Consider the following 16962-nt stretch of genomic DNA (forward strand, 5'->3'; position numbering starts at 1 on the left):
AACTGCAGGAGGACCAGATAAAATGTGATCTTGTAAGTGTGATAGCTAATACTGGGTTAATGTACTTATAGGAAAAACAACACTCAGTAGAAAATGAATTTAATGTTCTCAGTAAGATATCTTTAGGGTCAGTAAGTATAAAATGCAATAATCTTGAAAATTAACCCCAGGTGTGTCATTTTGTTAATAGAAGAAATGTGCAGGACAGATAAACCACTAAATTTTATGTCATGTTTTATGCAGGGAAAAAGGGTTCCTAAGACAGGGCTATATAGCCCACCAGAGGCCAAATCACAGTCCCTGAAGAATGCAAAACTCCTCTGGATATCAGCAGCATTTTTCCTAGGGTAAAAGCTGCAAGGCCAAGCCAGTCACTGAAATACTCTGATACCACAAGGCTCTAAAAGCCAAAGCAGTGATAATGGCAGAGGAGCTGTTATTTCTGTACCATAAAAAGAAATTTTCAGAGATGTTATTACATTTAAATGTATTCTGATATTGCATTCTGCTTTTCCATCTCAGACACTGTTCTATCTGAACAAGATGGACATAACATAGAGCACAGTATTTTCTATTAAATATAGTTATAAGGGAAGAATAACAACCTTGGAATGACTCACTTGCAGCACCAATTCATAGGTTACACTGAATATGAAAGGCAATTTCAGTGTAGTGGTGGAAAAAAAGGAGTTTTATAACAGAGGTGATGCAAACTAATTTGGAGACTCAGATACACAGAGAACTAATTTGGAGACTTGGATACATGGAGAAGTACACAATGTACTATAAACACTTCAAGGGAGGAAAGAATGGGGACTTTTCCAAATACAGTGGTATCTGCAAAAATAAAGTCCAATTCTGTTCAGTAAGAAAATCATTAAAAAGGATAAAACATATTAAAAATTCAACACTAAAAAGGCAGCAGCTTTGTACTTGTGCTGCACTGAGCCTAAATACAAGATACTAAGAATGGGGAGCTGTATTAAGGGCAGGACTGGTGACAGACACTGGCAGTCCTATACAAGTGGTGCACACAGAATGTAATGAGATATTCATGAGTGTATTCCAGCCCATATAATAACGCACCAAGAGGGTAAAGTTTTTCACATGGTGGCTTTACTTCCTAGGATAATGGGAAAAAATTGGTAAGAAAATACAAGGTTTGTTTAATTCTTTCACAAACATCTTGTCACAGTTCTGTATCCTAGATGATACAAATCTTCGTCAGGACAAATACAATGAAGTTTATCTTGTAAAATCTAATGCAACAGACTTAGCACTACTTCTATGTAAAACCAGTATCTTCTACAAAGGAACTGTACCATAGAAATTGAAGCTTATGAAATGTTAATATAATCTAAAACCACAAAGCAAGGAAATTCTTTAAGTTAAGAGTTAAAATGAAACTTCATCCTTAGCCCACCCAAAAGTGTTTAGATATAGCAGGGCTTGCCAAAAAGTAATAATCCTATATACAAAATATTTTGCCATCACTAGAAATTTCAAACTAAATATGGAATTCCAGCTCTAATTCTTACCTTTCTCTTCTCTACTTTTATGGGTGTAAACAAGACCTTTCAAGTCCTTCAGCACTTGTGTGGTTAATAATCTTAGGCTAATTCTTTTTAACTATTTCTGTGTAGCAAATTTTTTTTGCCAGTTTCTCAGCTAAACAGTTAACCCCAAGAAAAGGGAAAACCAAAATCCAAATAGTATAATAATCTTTATGGAGTATTGTGGAGTGGCCCTGAAGGGAAAAGAATTCACATATCTGAGCGGTCTGCTCCTTGTACTTCAAACTCATCCGAATTATTTTTTTTTTAAGGGCTAGAGGCATAAGTTATTGAACCACCAGATAAGGACTGAAATAAGATCTGCTGTTGAGGAAGAAAAAGGTTCTCATCCAAGTTATGAGATAACAAATTATGATGTGGAGAAGAGTGATTTTTTTGAGAAATGGAGGAGGAAGGGGTGTGGGGAATGGGACAGGAGATGACATAGCATCTCATAGTGTTTCTCTAGTTCTACTCCACAATAAATTTGTGTTGAAGAATCTCTACATCCATTTTCGGAGACTGCTCTTTCTGCTCTTTCTCTCAACATGATCCATTTTTGGTTATACTACTTTTCCTCATTTCTCTTATGAGATCTCATCTATATAATGGCCAAAAAAAAAAAGGATTTCCTGATATTTTGGATTGTACCTTCTTAAAAGAAAGTTCCAGGTAGGAAATGGTAAATCAGTCTCTTGCAGGAGGTCAGGACTTTCTACAGAACATGAGTGAGGAAAGTAGCAGATGAATGCAGCAGTGGAATAGCTAATATGACATTTCATAGACTGAGACAAAAAGCACTTCCCAAAGAAACTCCTATAACATGAGGAGTTTATCCCATGAGCCAGCAAACATTGCCTAGAGTCATGCAAGTTCACAGAAAAAGCAATACCTGTAGCACAAAGACTTCTGCAAACCCACATGCACATGACTTTTAACATCATCCAGCACTACTTCAGCTGATTTGTCCTGATCCTCATAGTCCTGCTGCCATTTAAATCTGAATTTGGCTGTTTTCCTTAAAGCAGACATGTTGTCACACCAGGTCTGCGAACCTGAGATTTTTGATTCATCCCAAAGAACCCAGGGTGAAAATTAGTCTGTCTCCACACACCTCTTCTCCATTATCAGTACTGGTACTTCAGGACCCTCTGGTGATGTCCCTATTCATCTAAGAGTCAGCTGGTCAGTTTTTCCTGGAGATAGTTTAGGTGTCCATACTGACGGAAATGGTATCCAGGTATAACCAAGACCAGTCACAGAAGATCTTCTTTCTACAGAAGATCTCCATATTTTCTTCTTTTCTAGAAGAAAAGTTGCAATTCACCTGTCTTTTCAAAGTTCAGCCTCTGTGTAGGGTGAATACTCAAAACATAAAGGGAGAAAGGAGGGTCTTGGCAGAACAGAAAGTGGTATTCAGTGATGGTGAAATACAAACACATTCTTGAACCAGCATGAAGGACCACAGATACAGCTCTTTCGCTTACATGAGTTCCTGAAACACTCAGTGCTCCCCTTCTCTGCTCTCCTCTCCCTCACTTGACTGAACACTCACTACCAGTGTGTGTGAAAAGCTCATGTCTCCTCAAAACATTTCATCCTTGCCCAGGATAGTAGGCCCTGAAGATTATGACACTCTCCAATTCAGAATATTCTGTGATTTTTTTTTTAACTACTAATCTTTGTACAGGTCCATTACAAGCTCAGTAGTAATAAGGAAAGATTCTGATGAGTGGAAAATGGTAGAAAATTAACTTCCAGGCCTGGTACATCAATGTGCCCCATTGCTTACACCTCTAACAAAGAGCTTCCAGCATTGCTAGAATCCGAGATAACCATGTAGGAAGCAGCAGGTTAAGGGCTCTGTAATAAACTTCTTCCTACAAAGTCTGCAGTCATCTGCTCCAGCCAAAGCCTTCTAAACTCCTCCTAAATCCAGAACTATTTTACTTTGCAGCAAATATTAACATTTAAATTTTGAATTTCTGAAAAGAGTTAATAAAACCACAGACAAGTTTGAGAATGCTACTTTAGTATTTCCACTGCAGTGTTCTGTTTGAGAAAGTTCTCTGTCTGAGAAAGCATTCTTAAAAAGGCAATGGATTCTGCTGAGCAACATATTTTTTTTTCCTTTTCAAAAATATAATTTCTCTGAGCTTTTATTATTATATACATGGACTCTTCTCTATCTCCAAAAAAGAATGTTATAGGATGAGCCCTAACGATTTTTAAACTAAATCCCCTGGTTTTACTAGAACTAAAATAATTTATACAAATTTAGAAAGTTTAGTATAAGCATATATTTAACAGATACCTCTTTAATTATTTCCATAAGCATAGTAACTATATATATGATAATAAATACATGCACAATAGGCTTTTTCTTACTTACAATTGTAGGTTTAACTATAGTACATATAACTGCAATTTTGGTCACAGTATCTGTATTTAGAGTTGCAGAATTTTTAGCCTTAAGGAAATTCAACCAGCTCCACTATCTGCAGGACATCTTTTGAATTCAGCAGAAGAAAAGATACTGAGATAGAGAAGTGCCTTTTGTTCAGAGATAAAGTTTAGAAAATAGTAAGGCCTTAACTTATGCTTGAGTTCCTCATCCCAAAATGGGGGCATTGTGACAAAATAATAACATAGGTATTCTCATGCTCAATCCAAAACCCATTGAATGTAATGCGTGAGTCATGACAGCCTGCACCAAAGTATCAGAAAGAAAGGATTGGTAAGAGAGAGCCCAAGATCTTCCTAGCCCCACCAAGACTTGGTCCTCACTTCATTCACCATAACAAAATTCTCTCTGCTACTAAAAAGGAATTATCTCTGCAGCAGAAAAATCTGTGCGGCAATGCTGAAAAGACTCAGACACTCCTCAGAGACAATAGGAAGGAATGACATGGACATGATCAAATGAATCAGCAAAGCACACAAAAAATTTCTTCTGAAAAAACATTATTTGGGTTAGAAAGTCATGTGATCAAAATGTAAAAATACAAACTTGAGGCTGCCTGAAAGTTTTACTGTGGTGCAATTTGCAACTGCATTAATGATAAAGTTGTAATGGCATGATCATTCATCCCATATCCTCTGTTTTGCTCAGATTCCTGCCAATGAAAACATACTAAAGAGCAAAATCAAGACATCCTTAAATCTGCCATTCCCAGCATTAAAGTGCCTGACTTTGTAACCTAACAAAGTGCTGAAAAATGAAGTCCTGATGACATCAATGTTGAAACTTTTTAACTTTATTTCAAGGGCTACCATAGTGATTTACAAAAATGGCTCTGGTATTTAATGTTGCAAAATCTAAGTCGATTCTTTCCTCAACATTGATAAAAAAAAATTTAAATTCTTCATTTCATACAGGATTAAAGTTTCAAAATCTGGAATTTTCCGTTGACTCTTGTGGACCTGGTGCTCTATTTTTTACTCACAAATCTCGACAACCCATAGCAGTGTCAGATTCTAGTAGATGCAACCATACATCAATGTCATATATTAAGTCAGAAGTGATCTGCTTCATTAGAAATAAAGTAAATCTCACTGATTTTCTTCTTAAGGTGTTCACTTATTTTAAGCACTCTTGCGGATTTACTGATGTTCAAGATGCAGTTGGGTGAGATACACTTTAATCCAGCACAGGAGAAAATAGGCTCTGTAAAGGTGCCAGCGTGTCGTCAGAGCATTCCACGTGCCTTCAACAAGTGGTGAGCATCCTTTCTTCCTACACTTTTTACACAAATATAACCTGAAAGTCAGAGCTGGCCTTACACAAAGGGCGAAAGAGCAAAATTTGCTTTTCATTCAAAACAAATCAGGAGAAAAGAGGAAAGAAACTTTGTTACTAAGTAACAATTCCTTCCCAGGGGTCCTCACAGAAAAATGCAACTGTCATCCTCCTTTAGATTTTCATGTCCCTGTACTGGAACAAAACACAAACTCAGCTAAAAGTTCCTCACAACTGTCTTGTAGCTGTGCTTTCAGCTGCTGTTGCTTTGTGAGCTTTAAAAGGAACACAACCAATACTGTGGGTTTTGATACAAAATGAAACCTGGAATCTAATTTAAGATATTGACATATAATTATTATTCATAATAACAAACATTTGGCTTTGATATTTTTATGTTCTTGGTTATGGAAAATAATGAGGTCTGTTTAGCAGAGTTATTTTCTAGTGAGGTATCATTTACTGTTCTTAAGGAAAAAAATTATTTAAGTTGCATTACAGTTGATATCAGAACTTGGTTTTAGTATCAGATTTAAAACTGAGATCCTTGTCAAGATAAATCTCCCCCTAAATGAACAGCGTTGCCCCAAAAAGTGTGCATCAAATACACTATAAAGAAGAAACCCCACTAGCTCTCAATAGAAATGAAAACTCCCATCATTTCCCTTGTCTCTATAAGGGGACAAGACTCAAGGGCAGCCTGCCTCAGTAAATTTTTCCACTCTGCTTCTTTTTTTTTTAAACTGATTTTGTTCAAAGTACTCTTGAAAATTAAAAAAAAAAAAATAAGAAGAGAGAAAAAGATAAAGACACTTCTAGCAGTCTTTGGTCAGTGTAGACTTGGTATGAATTTACATCATCAAAACACCTCTTAATTGTGTTAAAAATTTATTGCACACATTTTTCTTCCAAATTCACAGGAAACTTTTGCTTTACAGTGCCTTCTTCACTTGTATGCCCGTTTTCTCTCTCATTGGAAAATATATCAATTGCTTATTAAAAAAAGAAGTGTTTTGGCATGGCTGACCTGTAGAGATACGGAGCTAAGCAGAGTCAGTGAATCCACTCACTCTGATATGCACACATGATATGCAATTAAAATCTCCATTCACATTCCTACAGGGTTGTCAATCAAGAGAAAAGCCTTTTTGACAACATCCAGTGAAGCGTACCAACTAACTGCTGAACAGGAACTTAAACAGTAACAGCTTTTGTTACTAGCAAGAACGGATTTTACCAAGATTGGGCTCGGTTTCTAAAGAAATAATTATGTTAAAATTTTGGGGGCTTTTCATTAAAAATTAAAATGTGTCACAAAGCTATTGTGTGTGAAGCTATCATATTATGTAATACATGAGGGTTATCAGATATATTTGAAAAAAACCCCCTCTCTAACCTTTCTTGGCTGTAGGAAACAATTTATCCTTTCATATTTAGAACAATGAACAATGATTACAAGCTGGTTTTTAGTGAGAAGAGAACATTATTCTAATTGCATGTTGTCTATTTGGTAGGCATCGAATATCTTTTATAACATGACATTATAAGCTGCCCAGACACAAAACTAACACTGAAAAAGGTCTGCTACTGCCAAAAATGATACTGTGAACAATTTATTACTGGTACACTGGAAAATAATTATAGGTATTTGCAACTCCATGAAAATATCCTACCTTTCAATTTACAGAGAAAAACAGAAAAGTCTTGGATAAATATTGAAGATGCTAACATTTACTTTCTAATACCCAGTCACGTAACACAGAAGTTGTAAGAGCATTAGGGTACTTTCAAATCCACTCTGTAATGGTAAAACCAGTAAAAATACATTGATTGTCAATAATCTCATGTTTGTGTTTTGAGAACTAACCTTGAATTACAGTTTTCAAACATGCTAATATTATTAAATATTGAAATATTTGCCCTCTTGCTTATCACACTCCATAACTGAAGAGAGAGCAGATGCATCCTGACTATTAACAGTCATGACAAATTGCCTTACTAATGAATGTTACACACTGAAAGTGCCATAACTGATTAAACTACAATTTCCCACTACCAGATAGAGAGAGACTTGGGAACTCCAGCAGTGGACAACTCTGATGTTCTGCCAGCAGGCCTCCAGGGCACAGTGTGGTATTTAGAAAAACACACTGTAAATTCCATATGAATATATTCTAAAAGACTATGTGTATACAACAGGTTTTAAAGAACATTAGATGAAACAGCTTAGGTTTGTAGCCGATGAGCCATGCAAAATGGATGTGTTTTAACAATTTTAGAATCATTACAAGGCTGCGTTAGAGAATATTTCTGTTGGGCTCCTCTGCCCCTCTCCCCACCTCCCCAAACATTGCTTGTGCTTTGCTTTCACATAAAATCTTTCTTTTGTCAGTCTCTTTGTCGGTGCAAAATTGGCAGTGGTTCAAATTCAAAGTACTCCTATTCATTTACTGACCATTAAACCAATGTCATTCTAGTTCACATCAGCCAGAGAGCTAAGCTCTAAAAAACATAAAAGGCTTGCTTCACCACTGACGAATAATGTGTACATTTTTACAGAGCTTAAACCTTAATGCTTTGCCTGAAACTAACAATACAGTATACCTTATCATTCCTTTTTCACAAGCAGGCAGCTGCTGAAACGCTTGCCACTTCAAAATATCAATTGCTTGCCAGAGTTGTCCTCAACACACCCTGTCAAACTCATGTATATTGTGCAATGAAAATGGTGCAGGACTGAAAGCTAGAAATTGTGTCAAATTCTGCTGTAATGGTATGATGTGCAAAGAACAATGTATGACAACCGTAGAGACTACAAACAATAGCAATGGAGCCAAACACTACATATATCACAACTGTGCCTGTACATATTTTATTGTATGTATTATATATTTAAAGCATGACAAATGTGTCGCTGAGGCTATGTGCTACCCCAAAAAGAAACCCTTGAGCTAGTTAAGCTTTTTCATTGCTCTTGATGGAAATGTAATAGTATTTTTCTGCCCTCTAAACATTTGTTTGTAAATCACACAGCACAAGGAAAAAAAATCAGGTTTTCAAAATGAGTAACAGATAACAAAAGACAATACTACAAGATGAGAAAATGAGATTTTGTTCAATTAACACTTTTGCTTTTCTCTACAGACACAGAATCAGGCTACGTTAAAGAATATCTGAGGCTATGCAAGACAAATACAATATCACTACACCCATAAATTACAGTGTACCTAATTTTAATGTAGATAAGTGCTGGCCTATTGATTTGCATGTTTCCCAGGCAAAATGGAAATCCCATGTGAGTATGTTCTTTGTCTGTAGAAAATGCATTTTAAAAAACCTTTATGAATACAGCAATCTATGCTAAAAAGGAAAACATAAGTAACTAGTATAAAATTATGCATGGAACCTAAGGGAAGTAGTGCTCATGTACACACATGTATACATGCATGTGTCTGTGCATGCATGCGTCAATAGCTGTTACACAGTCACATAGTTTTTTAGCACACAGAATTTCTACAAAGTGTCTTAAGTCATGAAAATTCAGCCTCTAGACAGAATCTTAAATTAGCGGAAGAAAAAAAATGAACATTGCCAAACTAAGTAACAAAGCAAGTTAATCATAAGGTGACCATGAAGTATTAGTCTTCATGTTAGTCTCCAAAAAAAAAAAAAAAAGTTGTGATGAAAAGTGTTTAGGAGGAAAGATGAGTGCAGCAGCCCCCAGCAGCATGTAGGTTGCAAAACCTGAGCACACAGTATTCCGTGAGGGTCATTAACTGATATAATCCTAACCAAAATTAATAGATACACCATTAAGGTGTTAATAAATATTTTGGAAAGAGAATGGGTGTTTTAGGTGCTCAGGGTTGCTGACCTTTGCTGTGTTTATTAGTGGGACAATGATGCATTATTAACACACAGCAGCTGTACCTGAACTGCTGCCATGAACATAATAGCCTTTTATAGCCATCAGGGGAGTGAGATAGGAGGCCTTTATTAACCACTACACATGATTAGCACATTATGTGAACTTTAGTAGGCAAATTATCTCTTATTGAAATATAATGTTGGTTATAACTAATTGTAAACATGATTTAAAAAACTTCTCAATGCAAAACTAAGAGTTTTACTGCCATTTAGCTAATAAGTGGCTAAGCCACTAAAAAAATAATTCTTCTTTTCCTTTGTTCAACCTGTAAAAACAACTGTGCCTCACAAAAACCTACTGTCCTATGATAAAAATACCGAAGTGACTGAATGACTTTCATATCTTGAATATTATTTTTCAGAACCATAAAAGAAGCACAGACATTTCCAATACAATTAAGAAAACTGCTGGTGAAGAAAAAAGAACTCGCATTACATTTTTCTATAAAGACTACAAGTAGTTCCTAAAGAATCATTTTCAAGAGTTAACTTGAAAAAATAACACCATGATTTACTTCAAAAAGCTTAGTTTTGGGTAAGATTATCCCATTAGCCTTCGCAACTGAACACAGCACTGAGAGTCCATTATGAGCAGTCTTTTATGCCCTAGCAGAAAGTCATTAACATAAAATAAATCATTAGCTTTGATATTAAGCCTCTACTATCTGCAGGTTTCTATGACTAATGTTCACAACTTTGTCTGCCAAATGATCAATTATGTTTCTGAAAGGCTACCATCGCTTCTCACCATTATTTTTCCTTTTACTATTTATTATTATTTCAGATCGATGCAAACACGATGATCATAGGAGAAACAAATGTTTTCTCTTATTCATGAACACAAACCTACCCACTTTTGGCAACTGCAACCAGAACATGACTTCAAAGCCAATTACTTATAGTACAGGACAGAAATTATGCATTCCCAGAGTAAGTTCACTTCTTTCAAAGTCAGCAATATATGTAATGAAGCAGAAATCTACATGTGTGTATATACGTACAGAGTAGCACAGATACAACAGAAATTAACATGTTTACATAATCTTCTCTCCTAGCAGGAACTGTCTAGATAAATCTTTTAGTTCACATTGCAGGCTTCATACTTCTTTTACTGACCCATTTCCCTAAGTACAGGTTATCACTGCCTGATTTCAGAGTTCTGAATTCTTGCATATAGAATAAGAACTGGAGATCACTGCAGATTTTCTTAATATAACAAAAATACATACCAGCTACAGTAACTTCTATTTAACCTTTAAGACCATATAATCATCAACACAATAGCAGGAGACAAAAGTACTACCACAGCAGCTCACTTTCCATGCTTAGCCAGCAGAACCTTTGAAAAAACCAACTCGTGCCACTTTTGATTGGTAGAGAGTGGTTTAACAGTCAAGAATGTGAATGCTAAAACATTCTGACATTTCCACTAACCTGGATTTGTCAGATGCTCATGTAATTCAAGTATGTTTTGCAACTTAGAAGGCACCGTGTTCCTTGGGAGGAAACCATTCAACAAGAGTCTGTAGCAAATCAAATAGCAGCCCAGTGAGAAATACTAAATGAACAGCTCAAGAACAGTGTTAGCATATGTGCAATTGAAAGATAAGATATAAATATTATTAGAGCCATATGAAATTCAAAGGCTAAAAATAATTTGCTGCAAACATAAGAAGCAAAACAAAACCACAGACATTATAAATATGGGTTGCACCAAGATGCCAGCTGAAAAACAATTTTAAGTTTGAAGGTCTAAATCAAGAGCTAAACGTTTTATTGATGACTTACCAACTGAAAACTCATTGCTACCAATGAACAGAAATGGCAGCTACTCCATTAGAAGGGGGGACAAGAGCTCCTTACGTGTGCTCACCGCTTTGGAGGGGCACACTTTGTTGCTGCTGCTATGGCCACATATTCTGTGCCTAACCATAGAATAAGGCAATGCTGCCATTTTCCGACTGAACACTGTAGGGAAAAGCACTACGATCAAGAAAATCTCATTTGGGCTGATGCAAATTCCATGCCTCAAAGTATTTTGGAAGCATTGCTATAATTAAGAGTCATTTGGCGAATCTGCTATAAACCATGTTTTGAAGCAGTTTATAACTCAACACTTTTAATGAGAAATCATTCTTTGGGCAGAAAATTGGTATGTAGTTGCGTAGCTAAAACAGCAGAATAAACTATTACAGTTGGAAGGGATCTACAACAATCACGCAGTCCAACTGCAACAAAAAAACATTTAAATTTAGGTTACATTTAAAATAAGTATTTTATTGTATGAAATCCATGCTAGACATTCAAAGAGCATGTGTCCTCTTCAAAAAGATAAACAAAGCTGCCACTAATTGCCTCTCCTGTCAGTTCCAGAAGCCAAGGTCTGCACTGATCCAGAGACTACCCTCTCGCCACGCAAAGTGGTGCTTTCGGGTCACTCTTGAGCAGTGCTGAGAGTGAAGTCAAAGGAAGCTTTTTTACTTCCAACATCTAAGCTTTTTTATATCTACCATCAATACAGGATTTAAATATCCAAGAATTTTAATCTAAATCCTACCATGATTAGGACAATTCTCTGCTAAAATATAAATTGTGTTTTACACACAGTCCATTTTTCAAATGCTTCTGTACATTTTTAGCAAGACAAGAAAGTCTTGCTGACATGGGAATCTGAGGGCCAGAGTTCTTCACGGTTAAGTGTGATCATCCCCAACACACCCCGAACTCAAGAGAAGCTGGAACTGCAGAGTCCTTCACAGTATCAGCTTCTCAAAAACAGCTCCAGCTCCTCTTTGGTTTAATGTAAACAACAAAGGTACTGCATGTGCTATAGTGTTTAGTTAATTCAGCATTCTTAATAATTTACTGGTTTCACTTCTCTTTCATAAGACCTCATGATAGGCTGATTGAGGGTAATGCTCTAGAGATGAAACACATCGTTCTGGTATGAGAATAAAACATAATTCCTCTCCGGGTACTGATATTTGGCAGAAAGAAAAAAAAAAATTACTGCAAATGCTTTGGTTTATAGAAATCTTTGAGAAAGATTTCTCAAAAGCACATACATAAATCATTTTCTATGTTCCACTAAAATTGGGACCACTTCTTTTCTGTAACACTGGAATTTAAGGAGGCATGCTTGAGACTTGCCCACAATTCTGAAACTACATACTAAGATATGAAAGAAAAGACCATTTCCGTTCTTCATATGTGGTATTTTTGAAACTAAAAGACTTAACACTTGAAAATCAACAGTCAGCCCCAATGCAACTGTTTAATCTCTCTTTTATGAAACAGTAACAAATTTCAAGTATGATTCTAAGCCAGTAGAGGACAAGGTATTTTTTTTTAAGGGGGAGGGGGAAATATGTTCAGGGTAAACAATATGAGCATAATCTAAAATGCTGTCAAAACAGTAACATAGTATTTCAGCTTTAGAGCTGTCCTTCAGAGAGCCTGCTTGCCACAACTCTGAGTTTGAGATAGAGACTGGATGGAAGCAAGCCCCTGGAAATAATGTACACTTTGTAAACAGCCATGGAACATTTTATTTAGAGTAGTCTCTATGGTAGGGTTAAGTTTACACAATAAATTACTCTAAACGCTGAGTATAAATAAATGCACTTTTGCTCCATGGAATTCTGATTACAAGCGGGATTGTTACCTGCTTACAAAGCATTGTATTATATCTCCTTATCCACTTCTACCCAATGTCACTCTGCTTTTTTTCATTTGAAAGGTTTTGCTTCCCTCTCCCTCCTTTCTCCACTGTATTCCTCTTTTTAAAAACAACTACAGTCTATCATTTTACCTCTGCTGCCTGCCTGTATTTTTCCACTGCACTGACAACTATCAGTGAATACAAGAAAGATGAGTTGTAGGCTCCTGTATTTTTGAACAAGGTAGCAAATCACAGAAGAATCCAGTGCATAATTCTGCAAGGCTAACCATTGGGAGCAGTAAAGACCATTATTTTCTGCCTACTGATGGCAGAGGTCAGCATCCCTGTCATTAGCTGTGTCAAACTACAATTATATAACTGCACTTTATGTGAACAGATATCTGAAAACACTGTGAAGTTGCAAATATGAAAATTAAAATATACCTATCCTTCTTACAGCACTGATCAAAGTGGTCTTTGCAGGTGACACTTCAATAGGGAAAGCCACAAGACTGTTATTTACTTCTCTCTACTTAAACATTTAAACTTATCATCCGACTTCTTCCGGCAGCTTGAAATCACTGGCCATATTCTATCAAATTAAGACACCTGGATTATCAAAGTTATTTCTTTTATATAATTCAACTCAATTACAGAATGTGACATTTCCTAAAGTAAACTTCAACTGAACAGACTACTCACATTAGCCTGAACGTATCTGAACTGCAATTATGCTTCAAGTTTCAAGGGGAGAACAGTATAATCTCAACCATAAATCTGTCCAGCATAAGAGATCCACTATGTTATTTCAAAGGCTGACCTATATACCAAAGCATACCGTCCATTCTGTCTGTTTGTATAAGAGATACCTCTCACAGTTGTCATAACCAACATTGTTTGCATTGTTTCTTCACTTTTCTCTCTCCATGGGTAATGCAAGAGAAACAAGGAAAAACCTGCATAACAATATATGCAGAGCATAATGAGCTTTCACAGCAGATAGAGAAATATTAGGCTAAGATGCTTAGAATGCTATTTTAGGTTTATAAAATAAAGATCTAAGCAGTCTTCTGAAACAAAGCCTGCCAACTGAAAATTGTAAGATAAGAGGCGATTGTTTGAATCTACATTATTTTCCTCTGGCTACAGAAAAATGCACAGTCAATAGCTCCCATGCATGCGCCTGGGAACTCATATGCTACAAACAACCATCTGATCAGGGAAAACAACTAGTTCTAACAGAACAACTAGAAAACTTAAAAGCTAATTATTTTTGGAATACATTCTAAATTACCAGCAGCTCAAGCAGACTTCAAATGTAAACAATCAAAGTCTGGAAAATTTGTAAAAGGAAAAACACCACCAAAACCTAGATATGAAAAACAGGGCCAAATCCGCTAGTAAGTGCCAAAAGCAAGTTTTAACTAACTTTACAAGAAACAAGAACCCAGAGGATCTTGAATGAGTTCCCAATGAGTTTTGCAGGTAGATTCCTAAGAAAGACCACCATTCTGGCCCAGAACAAGGATCCATCACACTCCAGCCATCATCTCCTTTCCTGGGAGAGTTTAAAAGCGAACACTCAACCAAACATACAGAACAGAAAATTCTGCAGGCCTCCCGCCCTTCCAACTCCCTAAATACACACAGCCTGAAAATGAGTGACAGAGCAATACTGTAACATGATGACATGTTTAGAACAAGTCAGATAAGTTTTCACAGCAATGTTAATCATGCTGGGCAAAGGGAGAGAGTGAAGGGGTGAAAAATGAAATGTTCACTAAATGTACACCTCCAAGGGGCCTGGCAAATCTACTCTGTCCATTCAGCGTTATCAGTGGTCACTGGTAAAGACATCTGAGAAAGACAATTGTTCTGTACTCGATTTCTTATATTGAAACATTCCTGGTAAGTCTTTTCCAAGCATAAAACATATGTCTTATGACTGTGCACTTTTAAGCACATTATCAGTTCAGGCAAAGTGAAATAGAAGAGTTGCAACTTGTCTACAGAATGAGTGTCTCATTTGCATTTGAAAAGAACAGTTTGCTCCCTCATACATGGCATGACTTGAAAGAAGCTTTAACCAGCTAGTAAAGAAATTCTGAAAACGACTTTCTAAATTAATTTATTCGATTTGGAGTGCAACACACCAAAAATTATTTAAGGAACTTAATTGGAAAATGATTTAATATATTAAAGTAATTCCTGATTTTCCAAAGCATTTAACTTTTAAATTAAATCTGGCCACTATCTCAAGAATGATGAGTGAAATGTGTATTCAAGTCATTACCTTCCTTCTGAAGCTTTAAATCATTGATAGGTTTAATAACGTTTGTCCAGTTTCACTGCCAAACAGGTCTTCAAACACTTTGGTTCTTATGGCATTAATATCAGCCCAAGCTTTTCACGTGGCAACATTTCACTGTTACAATTTACAAAACTGACAATAGAGAAAATAACAGCAAACCACAGATGAAAAGTAGCAGTAGCCTCATGATTACTCAGAGCACTAAGAGAAAATTAATGAACACATAAATGCCCCTTTGCATTTGAACTCTTCCTGCTGAACCAAGTTCACTCCTGGCACAAACTTCCAAAATATAGCGCACGTTTGCCAGATGCTGCAAAATAGTTACTTAAAACAACGCTAACAGTCATACCTCTGGGATCTCTCTTGAAATATCCTGGGGCATCCACCACAAAGGGCCCGATTTATCCCTGGATTCTATAACTCCATTGAGTATATGTGAAATGCAGCCAGGATGAATTTGGTCCTTTCTGTTGTGATTGGTAGATGCGACCATGTGGGAAACCTTTCCTGAAAACTGAGAGGGCTTCACCCGGGCGCCGCAGCCTCCGCGCCTCAGCACAAGCACACTCTATTTTGCTGTTTATCTCTGAATCGAGGCAGCTGCCCGGGATGAAAGGGACGGCTCGGAACGTCTCTCTGACACGTGAGACCGTCACCACAATAGCGGGGCGCGGGACCGGGCTGTCCGCCGGGCCGGGCTGGGCCGGGCTGGGGCCGCTCCTCCGCGGCAGAGCCCCGCCGGCCACCGCGCCCCGCCGCCGCCCTCCGCACCCGCGGCCGGCCCCGCGGAGCCTGCGCACGGCGGGGCTTGCGCTGCGAAAAGCCATCTGCTGCTGCTGCTGCTGCTGCTGCTGCCGCCCGCCACGGGCTGCCACGGCGGGCTTCCAAACAAGAGCCCGAGCGCGCAGGTTTGAACACATCGCTCTCTCCCGGCTTGCTCCCCTTGGCCGGGCTGTGCTCGGGGTAACTCGCATTTTCCGATCATTTCCTACGGCCAGCGTTTTATTCACGTGCAAAGCCCATTCCGTAACAGCAGAGAAAGTGCAGTTCATACATAAAGCACCAGCTGGCTCAGGCTACAGCGGCAGTAACAATGCAGGAACCCCAGCCCCCTTTCTCGGCAGCAAAAGTCACGCAAAGTGCTCCGGGATCGCAGCACCAAACTCTCGGAACCGGACACAGGATTAGGGCTAAGCGCATGTATCCTCTGCGGTTCCTCCTTCCCCAAGGCTCGGGGACCTAAAACTTAGCTCTCCTCAGATACTGGCCCTATTTGCAGAGGTTTAATCAAGTTACAGAGAAATTGGGAAGGCAGTTGCACAGCCGGGACAAAGTGGAGCCGATGTTCTAAACCGACTAGTAAACACCATGCAGACTTATTATGCACACATAATGTGTATGCCTGTGTGTGCGTGTGTGTGTATACACACAAATATGTCACACACACACACACACACACACACACAAACGTGCTTTTCGGCACTTTGACACATGAACTGCGGGGCAGAGTTTCTGCCGGTTTGTGGCGGACGCGGTCTTGCTGATTAATAAGCGCCCTGGAAATTCAAGTCCCCCGCACCAACATCCCCGTCCACGCCGTTTCTCCGAAAAGATGTTATGGAAAATGCCTCCCCCACCCACCCACCCCCCCCCCCCCGCTCCAGCCGCCCGCCCCCAGACTACTCCGGGGGTTTAATTTGGGGTGCCTGCGGGGGAGCCGCTGTGTGTCCCGGCGGCACCGCTCCGCGGCGGGCGGCCCTGCGCTCCC

At 38.1% G+C, this 16962-nt stretch overlaps 1 protein-coding gene across 3 annotated transcripts in view; it reads right to left on the minus strand.

Moving 5' to 3' along the window:
- The window catches only part of TOX (thymocyte selection associated high mobility group box), a 217082-nt gene that overhangs the window by 199675 nt on the left and 445 nt on the right, over positions 1-16962 (minus strand). Inside the window, exon 1 of one of the 3 annotated variants that reach the window (XM_063169184.1) lies at positions 15544-15814. The exons of 1 other annotated variant lie outside the window; for it this stretch is intronic. In XM_063169184.1, coding sequence (XP_063025254.1) covers positions 15544-15687 — 144 coding nt within the window. In that variant the 5' untranslated portion in view covers positions 15688-15814. Of the gene's footprint in view, positions 1-15543; positions 15815-16962 lie in introns of those variants that run through there. One more of the 3 variants, XM_063169168.1, reaches the window with a different exon arrangement.

Source organism: Melospiza melodia, chromosome 1, assembly GCF_035770615.1.
Source record: "Melospiza melodia melodia isolate bMelMel2 chromosome 1, bMelMel2.pri, whole genome shotgun sequence".
Taxonomy (NCBI): domain Eukaryota; kingdom Metazoa; phylum Chordata; class Aves; order Passeriformes; family Passerellidae; genus Melospiza; species Melospiza melodia.